This window comes from Arachis ipaensis, chromosome B06 (genome assembly GCF_000816755.2).
Source record: "Arachis ipaensis cultivar K30076 chromosome B06, Araip1.1, whole genome shotgun sequence".
NCBI lineage: Eukaryota > Viridiplantae > Streptophyta > Magnoliopsida > Fabales > Fabaceae > Arachis > Arachis ipaensis.
The window spans coordinates 51,357,420-51,368,746 of record NC_029790.2 but is presented as its reverse complement, the minus strand read 5'-3'; the positions used below and the strand labels follow the sequence as shown (position 1 = coordinate 51,368,746).

The window sequence follows — 11,327 nt, the reverse complement described above, 5'->3', positions numbered from 1 at the left end:
TTAGACATCGAGGGCTTTCCAGAAATATATAATAGTCTATACTTTGGCCAAGAATAGATGACGTAAACTGGCGTTCAACGCCAGCTTTCTACCCAAATCTGGCGTCCAGCGCCAGAAAAGGTGCCAAAACCAGAGTTGAACGCCCAAACTGGCACAAAAGCTGGCGTTCAACTCCAAGAAGGACCTCTACACGTGCAACACTCAAGTTCAGCCCAAACACACACCAAGTGGGCCCAGGAAGTGGATTTATGCATCAATTACTTACTCATGTAAACCCTAGTAGCTAGTGTATTATAAATAGGACCTTTTACTATTGTATTAGGTATCTTTGGTCTCAGTTTTAATCCATTGTTCATCTTAGGAGACTATTGATCACGTTTTAGGGGGCTGGCTATCTCGGCCATGCCTGGACCTTCACTTATGTATTTTTAACGGTAGAGTTTCTACACTCCATAGATTAAGGTGTGGAGCTCTGCTGTTCCTCAAAGATTAATGCAAACTACTACTATTTTCTATTCAATTCATCTTATTTCGCTTCTAAGATATCCATTCGCACCCAAGAACGTGATGAAGGTGATGATTATGTGTGACGCTCATCACCATTCTCCCCTATGAACACGTGCCTGACAAACACCTCCGTTCTACATGAAATAAGCTAGAATGAATATCTCTTAGATCTCCTAACCAGAATCTTCGTTGCGTAAGCTAGAATGATGGCGGCATTCAAGAGAATCCGGAAGGTCTAAACCTTGTGTGTGGTATTTCGAGTAGGATTCAATGAATGAATGACTGTGACGAGCTCCAAACTCGCGATTGCAGGGCGTTAGTGACAGACGCAAAAGGATAGTAAATCCTATTCCAGCATGATCGAGAACCGACAGATGAATAGTCGTGCCGTGACAGGGTGCGTGAGCATATTATTCACTGAGAGGATAAGATGAAGCCATTGACAAGGGTGATTCCTCCAGACGATTAGCCGTGCCGTGACAGGGCATTGGATCATTTTCCCGAGAGATGACCGAAAGTAGCCATTGACAATGGTGATGTATCACATAAAGCCAGCCATGGAAAGGAGTAAGACTGATTGGATGAAGATAGCAGGAAAGCAGAGGTTCAGAGGAACGAAAAGCATCTCCATTCGCTTATCTGAAATTCCTACCAATGATTTACATAAGTACCTCTATCCCTATTCTATTATTTATTATTCGAAAACACCATTATCACTTTATATCTGCCTGACTGAGATTTACAAGGTGACCATAGCTTGTTTCATACCAACAATCTCCGTGGGATTCGACCCTTACTCACGTAAGGTATTACTTGGACGACCCAGTGCACTTGCTGGTTAGTTGTATCGAAGTTGTGAACCATGGTATTGGCACCATGTTCTTGGCGCCATTGCCAGGGAAAGAAAGAGCCATGAATTTTACATAATCAAAGTGTAATCACGATTGCGCGTAACAAGTTGCTCACGTTTCCAGGGATTGTTTGAGCCTGAACATCACAATTTCGTGCACCAGTACCTGACCTTACAGAGTAAACAGAGAATTGTAAAATGAGCTTTCTGTGATGTTGTAATGCTTGGTTTATGATGATTGCTAAATGATGGAAAGTATGGTTATATGTGAATTATGAGCCTTCGGGCAATGCTTGTGAATGTTGTGCGGGGACGCCCGTATTGTGATGTTGCTTCCCAGACAGGCTGCGGTAGAGTAGTACCAGCCCTGCAAGCTGAATGCTTGGTAGAGGCCTGACTTGCGTACCTGCGGTATATTGAGACCAGAGCAAATACCAGCCCTGCAAGTCGAGAGCACTTGGTAGAGGGTATGCGGTACTTAATCTGGGATTAAGTTCTGGGAAGGCCTTATCTGACTTGGAGGGTCGGATTGCGTCGGGTGCGGGTCGAAACCGACAAATGAGCTCATTACCTGCAGTAGGGACAGACCTGCATCATATTTGTTTGTGCATTATTTATTGCTTATCTTCTTGTGTTCTTGTTCTATTCCTTGTTTGTTTGAGCATAACTGTGTGATTGCATATTAATGTGTGAATGTGCATTTACTTCCTATTTTCTCTCTTGTTCCTGTGTTACCACCCGAGCTCGATCCTTTACCTGAGCCGATCGAGCCTCCTGTCTTTGATGAGCAGCAGGGACATGAGTATGATCAGATCATGGAGGTGCCACCTCCTTCTCCCGATTGTATTTTGTTTGGTAGCTATCCTTTTATGGTTCCTGTGGCCAGCAGTGGTTCCTCTGCTATCACTCCGGCAGAAGAAGAGACGAGGACGAAGAAGATCCAGAGGAAGATCCTAACTTCATAGTTTTCTCCTCTGACAGGGATGACGATGAACCAGGCGAGGCGCCAGCAGGCGAGCATCACCATTCGCCCGATGATTTTCTGTGAGGTACTCTAGACCAGGATTGAGGAGACTTTTTGAGATGCCTAGTCTAACTTCAGTACATTAGAGTGTCTCCCTCACTTTTGTTAGCATGATTAGAGGGAATAGGCATATATCAGAGTTAGGCTAGCCTGGGTGCCAGCTTAGGGGCTTTTGGTCAGGCCAGGCCCTGGGGCGTCTTATGTACATATATGTATATACTATATGAGTCACTGACTTAGGGGTGCTGTACCATAGCTCTATGCTTATATAACTGAACCACTTCTGTAACATGATGTATATTATAGTGTGTTGTTCCATATTCTGTTATCTTTTGTCTTATGTATGTGAATGTTTAGTTGTCCCTTGATATATGGAAGGTATACGACTTTAAATTATTCTTGTTAAAAAAATTTACTTGTAAAATTCGCGGGGTTTTAACAACGTACAGGCTTATAGTTATTAATTAATAATACAAAAAGGAAAAACAAGTTGGTAACATACGATTTCTAGTATGATCTAGACATGCTGGAAGTTGGGTCGTTACAATTTGGTATCAGAGCAGTTCTTCCTATTAGAGCCTGGGGAATGGACTGAATCATGCTTTATTGCATGCTCTGTGGTGTGTCTCATGCTTATAGGGTATCTATGTGATATGTGTTGCATGAATGTCTTTGTGCTTTCATTCTGATAATGTTCACGCCCAACCTGAGGTATTAAGACTGATCACCTTGGTATTGATTGTTTGGTATGAATAGAATCAGGATGCCTCCACGGAGACGTAGCGATCGGGAAGGGTCTACTGTTAATAATCCGCTACAAAACAATGATAATCTGTTTGCTGCGATTCACGCTATGGCTGAGGCTGTGCGTGAAACGGCGACTGCTACTACTCGAGCAGTTAACCGTCTGGGGGAACGTAATGGAGAGCGTAACAATGACCGTAATGGTGAGAATGGTGGGAACCGTGATGGAGATAACATGAATCATGATAGGCCTATGACATTAGCTGCTTTCTTGAAAGTTAATCCATCGAAGTTCAAGGGTACGACTGTAGCAATTGAAGCTGATAATTGGTTCCGAGGCATAGAAAGGTCCTTGAGGGAACAGTATGTAGAATTTGCTACTTATATGTTGGAAGGGGATGCTCAGCACTGGTGGCAGGGCATTCAACTTTTACTGCAGCAAGATGAGGGTAATATTTTGTGGGATGCTTTTAAAGAAGAGTTCTATAAGAAGTACTTTCCTAGAGCTACTCGTGAGGCAAAGAAGATGGAGTTGATGCAGTTAAAACAGGGAAGTATGTCTGTTGCTGAGTATACAAGGAAGTTTGAAGATTTATATCATTTTTCCAAGGTTTGTCAAGGGAATCCAGCAGATTTTGAAGAGTGGAAATGTTTGAAATTTGAAGGGGGACTCCGTGAAGATTTGTTGAACTCAGTGATTCCATTGGAAATACGGAATTTTGCGGAGTTGGTTAATAAGAGTCAGCTAGTAGAGGACTGTGCTAAGAAGATAGCTGCAGCTCGGATGAATCGCCCAGGATCTTCTTTTCAGAATTATAATCGGTATACAGCTCCTCAGGGAAGGAATTTTAAGCAGGGAGCAATGCCTTCACGAAGGTACAATCAGAATAGAAATGTTCATGCACGTCCTACAGGAGGGAATGGAGGAAGAATGAGACAGGATATAGGTAAGCGACCTCAGCAGGCGCAGATGCGACCAGTATGTAGGCAGTGCGGAAAGGAGTATGGAGGTAGACCTTGTCAGCTTACAGGCATTATCTGTTTTTCTTGTGGTCAACCTGGACATATGGCTAAGGACTGTCTGAAGAAGCCAGTACAAGGAATAGATAGGCCGCGACAGCAAGGACGTGTGTTTGCTATGACTGCTGATGACGCAATAAAATCAGACTCCCTAATTCAAGGTCAGTGTTATGTCAAATCTCGACTCTTAACTGTACTGTATGACTCTGGTGCATCACATTCATTTATTTCTGAGACTGTTGCACATGAGTTGGGATTAGATTTCACCATGTTAGATTATAATCTAATTGTTCGTACACCCACATCTCAAAATGCCTTGACTAGTCAAGTATGTCAACAGGTGCCTTTTGTTATTGAGGCTAGGACTTTTATACATGACCTGGTTTGTTTGCCTTTGTGTGGTTTAGATATTATCTTAGGTCTAGATTGGTTGTCCAAGCATCATGTTTTCCTTGATTGTTTTAAATGAATTGCTACATTTCCATCATCTGAAATGCACACTGAACCAGTTGAGTCTTGTACTTTCTATTTGAATTCCCTAAGAGTTATTTCTAGTAATAGTGGGTTAGAGGGTTACGTTCTACTATCGGCTTGCTCAGAAACTAATAAACAATACTTGGAGCAAATCCGAGTGGTGAAGGAGTTTCCTGATGTTTTTCCGGATGATATACCTGAGTTTCCACCTCAGAGAGAGATAGAGTTTAGTATTGATCTGGTTCCTGGAGCCGGACCAATTTCTATAGCACCGTATCGGATGTCACCGTTGGAATTAGCAGAGTTAAAGAAGCAGTTGAATGAATTGCTGGGGAAGAAGTTTATTCGTCCGAGTGTATCACCATGGGGAGCTCCAGTGTTACTAGAGAAGAAGGATGGTGGAATGAGGTTATGTGTGGATTATCGGCAATTGAACAAGATCACAATCAAGAACAAGTATCCACTCCCAAGGATAGATGATCTGATGGACCAGTTGAAAGGTGCGACAGTATTCTCGAAGATTGATTTGTGGTCAGGTTACCATCAAATCCGGGTGAAGGAATTAGATATACCTAAGACTGCCTTTCGAACTAGGTACGGTCACTATGAGTATACAGTTATGTCCTTTGGACTGACTAATGCTCCTGCTGTATTCATGGATTATATGAATCGCATTTTTCATCCGTATCTAGATCAGTTTGTGGTAGTCTTTATAGATGATATCCTCATCTATTCCAAGACAGAATAAGAACATAGAGAGCATTTGAGGATTGTGTTGCAAATATTAAGAGCATGGAAGCTATATGCGAAGTTGTCGAAATGTGAGTTTTGGGCGACAGAAGTGACATTCTTGGGACATGTGATCACACGAGATGGAATAACTATAGATCCTTTAAAGATCGAGGCTGTAGTACAATAGAAGCAACCCAAGACAGTTACATAAGTTCGTAGTTTCTTGGGGTTAGCAGGATACTATCGGCGGTTTATCAAGGATTTTTCACAGATAGCTTTACCTTTGACTCGCCTTACTAGGAAGGAAGTTCCGTTTGAGTGGACAGAGAAGTGTGAAGAAAGCTTTGAAATTTTAAAGGAAAAGTTGACGACGGCGCCAGTTTTGGTGTTACCAGACCCACAGGAACCTTTTAAGGTGTATTGTGATGCTTCTTCTAAGGGACTTGGATGTGTATTGATGTAGCATAGGAATGTGGTAGCTTATGCTTCGAGACAACTAAGACCTCACGAAAGGAAGTATCCGACACATGATTTGGAATTAGCAGCAGTGGTCTTTGCACTTAAGATTTGGAGGCACTATTTGTACGGAGCCCAATTTGAAGTCTTCTCTGATCATAAGAGTTTGAAGTATATATTTGATCAGAAAGACCTTAATATGAGGCAGAGGCGATGGATGGAATTCTTAAAAGATTATGATTTTAAGTTGAGCTATCATCCTGGGAAGGCAAATGTAGTCGCAGATGCTTTGAGTCGGAAGAGTTTGGGCATATCCTGGATGATGATGAAGGAAGAAGAAATGATCTCAGCCTTTGAAAACTTAAAATTAGGAATGAGAGAGACATCAAGAAGAGTTGTTATAGCGCGACTACAATTAACATCTGACTTTAAGATAGGTATTCAGCAAGCTCAAGCCCAGAATTCAGGAATGCTGACATTGTTAACACGGATGAAGGCAGACCAGCCGGAAGAGGTACGCCAAGATAAAGAGGGAATATGGAGATATAGGAACAGAATTTGTGTACCTGCTCAGGAGTACTTGAGAAAGAACATTTTGACCGAAGCTCATGAAAGCAGATTTTCTATCCATCCTGGAACGACTAAAATGTACCAAGATCTGAAGAAGATGTTCTGGTGGCCGGGAATGAAGAAAGATATAGCAACGTATGTTTCAAAGTGTCTCACTTGCCAGAAGATTAAAGTGGAACATCAAAAACCACCTGGAACCCTGCAACCATTGGAGATACCGCAATGGAAATGGGAAGAGATTATGATGGATTTTGTTACTGGGTTACCAAGAACCTCTGCCGGGCATGATGCAATTTGGGTAATTGTAGATCGATTGACAAAATCAGCGCATTTTCTACCAATTCAAATTGGTCACAGCTTGGAGAAACTCGCCCGGTTATACATTCAGGAGATAATACGATTGCATGGAATACCTTCATCAATTGTGTTAGACAGAGATCCAAGGTTTACTTCTAGATTTTGGGGAGCTCTACAGAAAGCTTTTGGGACGAAGTTGCACTTAAGTACAGCATATCACCCACAGACTCATGGTCAGACAGAACGAACAATTCGTACCTTGGAAGATATGTTGAGATCTTGCGTAATGGACCAACAGGGTAATTGGGACAAATACTTGCCATTGATTGAGTTTGCTTATAACAACAGTTATCAACAAAGTATCGGAATGGCACCATATGAGGCCCTCTATGGAAGAAAGTGTCAATCACCATTATGCTGGTATGACAAGGAGGAAGGCAGGATTTTGGGGCCAGACTTGGTACAAGAAACTACCGAACGGATTAAGCACATTCGAGAGAAGATTCAAATTGCCCAAAGTCGACAAAAGAGCTATGCAGATAATAGGCGTAGGCCCTTAGAATTTAACGAAGGTGACCATATTTTCTTAAGAGTGACACCTACGACTGGAATAGGTAGAGCTTTTAGGACTAAGAAATTGAATCCACGATACTTAGGTCCTTTTCAAATTCTTAAAAGAGTAGGTTCAGTAGCATACCAAGTAGCTCTCCCTCCTTATTTGTCAAACCTTCATGATGTTTTTCATGTTTCACAACTCAAAAAGTATAATCCCGACGAAAGCCACGTTTTACAACCAGAGACAGTACAGCTGCGAGCCGACTTGACATATCAAACCCTACCAGTCAGGATTGTGGAACGAAGTGACAAACAGCTTAGAGACAAGACAGTATCATTGGTTAAGGTAGCATGGGGACAAACTGGAACTGAAGAGTACACATGGAAGCTGGAAGATAAGATGAGAACAGACTACCCGTTTCTCTTTTCAGGTAATTGAAATTTTGAGGACAAAATTTTCTTTTAGGAGGGTAGAATGTAACGGCCTAGCCCCGAAGAAACGGCGCTTTTTCGGGATCAAACGGAATTTTTACAAAATTTTTAGGAATTTCTATGCATATAAGCACCTCCACTGCACAGGTGCTGCATCATCAAGCTGCTGAGTCAGCAGCTTGATTGCACAGGACACCTCTCCTAATCTAAGTAGGCACGTCGCGAAGAGTTGCGTTTTTGAGCCACTTCAGGCCCGAATTTCAAAATTCTGATTTCCGTGGTTAGTCTCTATGTGACGAGCCGGTCACGAATTTCGAGAAAAAATTATATTAATATAATATTCATATATTATTATTTTATTCAAAATATTATATTATTATCTTCTCTACTGTGATTAATGTTGATCTATGTTTAGTAATATAATAACTGAGCTTGAAATCTACCGGTAACGGATAATACCGGCATTCTTAGATGAACTTAGCACTGCTAATGCTTCATCATATATCTTTTATTCTTATGATTATCCAGTTACTAGTGTCATTTACACTAAGTAACTTAATGTTTATCCATTAGTAGTGTAATTACTTAAGTTCTAATACATCTAGCTTTAGTAATTATCCTTTCCTGAGATATTTTGACAAGTAACTTTTGGATAATCATCATCCAAAAGCCACGGCCTTTCTTGGACAGTTTGGCTATCATTTTTGTTCTTGGAAAAGCTTAGAACACCATGAAAGAAAACCATGAAGTTTCCCTGAACACCTGAGCTACTTTCTCCGTTCTTTCTCAAATCGAAACCCCTATCAAAAATCTAATCTTACCAAAGTGTTCACCTCTTCCTCCTCTTCATTTATATGTCACTTTTCATGGATTAAATCAAGGTATGGAGGCTGCTCCTCCTCCTTGAAGATTCGGCCATGGTGGTTCCTTAAGTAAATGTTGTTTTCTTCATGTTCTTTCTTAGGATCTCTTATTCAATCACCAAAAGCTCCAAGAAAACATGATTTCTAGTTACCTTAACGTGAGAAAAACCTTCTTTTCATCATCATGAAGCTTCAGCCTTCATGGTTCATAAGATTCTAAAGTTGTTTTTTATGTTAAAATAGGCGTAAAAGTGCTTCTGGAAGCTTGTTTTTGGTGCAATCTCGGACAGCAGCAAAGGAGGTAAGGTTTGGTAAATTAGTTAATGATTGGCTGTGTTCTTGAAGTGTTAAACCAGATCTTGTTGCTTGAGATTTGATTTTGGGTGTTTGTGTGATGGTTTGATCATGGAAACTTGTTGTTTAATGCTTGAAAATCATGTTTATGATGGTTTTGAAGTGGTTGTTGGTGCTTCTGGAAAACGTGACATTCCAGCCATGAAAATCATGATTTTTGATGCTTATTTGATGTGTATTTGATGGCTGAAAATGTTTTTGGTTTTTGGAAAAACATGAAAACGTGTATTCAAGGAGTTTTGGGGTCAAAATGCAATTATTAAAAAGTTTGGTGTTGAAAATTAATTAATCAAAAGTTGAGGGGCTAAAGTGCAAATATTAAAAGTTATAGGGATCAAAGTGCAATTTCCAAGAAGTCCGGGGGTCAAAATGCAATTTTTTAAAGTTAAATAAAATATTATTATTTTAATAATAACATATTTTTCTTTACTAAACACCTAAGAAGAGGTATAAGAGAAGATATAGAGGTATATGAGGTAAAGAAACAAGATTTTGAAACCTGTGTTTAAGTTAAAAAGAAAAGGAGTTAAAAGTGATATAGCTGTGTACCAGACCTTACAAAGTAAACAGAGAATTGTAAAATGAGCTTTCTGTGATGTTGTAATGATTGATCTATGATGATTGCTAAATGATGGAAAGTATGGTTATATGTGAATTATGAGCCTTCGAGCAATGCTTGTGAATGTTGTGCGGGGACGCCCGTATTGTGATGTTACTTCCCAGACAGGCTGCGGTAGAGTAGTACCAGCCCTGCAAGCTGAATGCTTGGTAGAGGCCTGACTTGCATACCTGCGGTATATTGAGACCTGAGCAAATACCAGCCCTGCAAGTCAAGAGCACTTGGTAGAGGGTATGCGGTACTTAATCTGGGATTAAGTTCTGGGAAGGCCTTATCTGACTTGGAGGGTCGGATTGCGTCGGGTGCGGGTCGAAACCGACAAATGAGTTCATTACCTGCAGTAGGGACAGACATGCATCATACTTGTTTGTGCATTATTTATTGCTTATCTTCTTGTGTTCTTGTTCTATTCCTTGTTTGTTTGAGCAGAACTGTGTGATTGCATATTAATTTGTGAATGTGCATTTACTTCCTATTTTCTCTCTTGTTCCTGTGTTACCACCCGAGCTTGATCCTTTACCTGAGCCGATCGAGCCTCCTGTCTTCGATGAGCAGCAGGGACATGAGTATGATCAGATCATGGAGGCGCCACCTCCTTCTCCCGACTGTATTTTGTTTGGTAGCTATCCTTTTATGGTTCCTGTGGCCAGCAGTAGTTCCTCTGCTATCACTCCGGCAGAAGAAGAGGACGAGGAAGAAGAAGATCCAGAGGAAGATCCTAACTTCATAGTTATCTCCTCTGACAGTGATGACGATGAGCCAGGCGAGGCGCCAGCAGGCGAGCATCACCATTCGCCCGGTGATTTTCCGTGAGGTACTCTAGACCAGGATTGAGGAGACTTTTTGAGACGCCTAGTCTAACTTCAGTACATTAGAGTATCTCCCTCACTTTTGTTAGCATGATTAGAGGGAATAGGCATATATCAGAGTTAAGCTAGCCTGGGTGCCAGCTTAGGGGCTTTTGGTCAGGCCAGGCCCTGGGGCGTCTTATGTACATATATGTATATACTATATGAGTCACTGACTTAGGGGTGCTGTACCATAGCTCTATGCTTATATAACTGAACCACTTCTGTAACATGATGTATATTATAGTGTGTTGTTCCATATTCTGTTATCTTTTGTCTTATGTATGTGAATGTTTAATTATCCTTTGAATGTTTAATCGTCCCTTGATCCGGAGAATGCAACATCATCTAAGCCCAATGAATTCCCCATTTCTGATCTTACCCATTCTCTTTACTTTATGCCAATTACTTCTATGATCATCTTTCCCATTCCCATTTACAATTCTGTAATTTACTTTCCATCATTTATTTTCAGCTCTTTATTTCCATCATTTACGTTTTCTGCTATTTACTTTTCCGCCATTTAATTTCCTACAATTCTCAAACCACATTCTGCTTAGCTCAACTAGAACATTCCTCCAATTAAAGTTGCTTGACCAATCAATCCCTGTGGGATTCGACCTCACTCTTTTGTGAGTTATTACTTGATGACAATTCTGTATACTTGCCGAGGGAAATTTCTTAAGGGACAAGTTTCCGTGCATCACTAAACCAAGCAGAAATTAAACAAAGCTAACAAAAGGATCTAAACAGGATGATAAACCAAGAAAAGGAATGTAGAGGATGACAGGGAAAACCTGGGTGGTGCAGTAATAGAATTTGAAATGAAGGGGAGGGAAGAGTGGTGGAAAGTACTGCCGGCCCAGAGGTGGCGGCGGCATAGCGGTGTAGTGGTGTTGGTGGCGGTTCTCGGTTCGCGTCGCTGCTAGTTTCTTTAAAAACTCCATTTTGTGCTTTCCTTCCATTTTTGTATGTTTCCTTT

General features: G+C 41.0%; 1 protein-coding gene across 1 annotated transcript; it reads left to right on the top strand.

Moving 5' to 3' along the window:
* Positions 3,145 to 4,614, top strand: LOC107646877. Its single transcript, XM_016351019.1, has one exon. The coding sequence runs from the start codon at positions 3,145 to 3,147 to the stop codon at positions 4,612 to 4,614; it is 1,470 nt and encodes a 489-aa protein (XP_016206505.1).

Excerpts from the sequence above, each read along its gene's own strand:
- LOC107646877 (XM_016351019.1), top strand. The coding sequence starts at position 3,145 with ATGCCTCCACGGAGACGTAGCGATCGGGAAGGGTCTACTGTTAATAAT.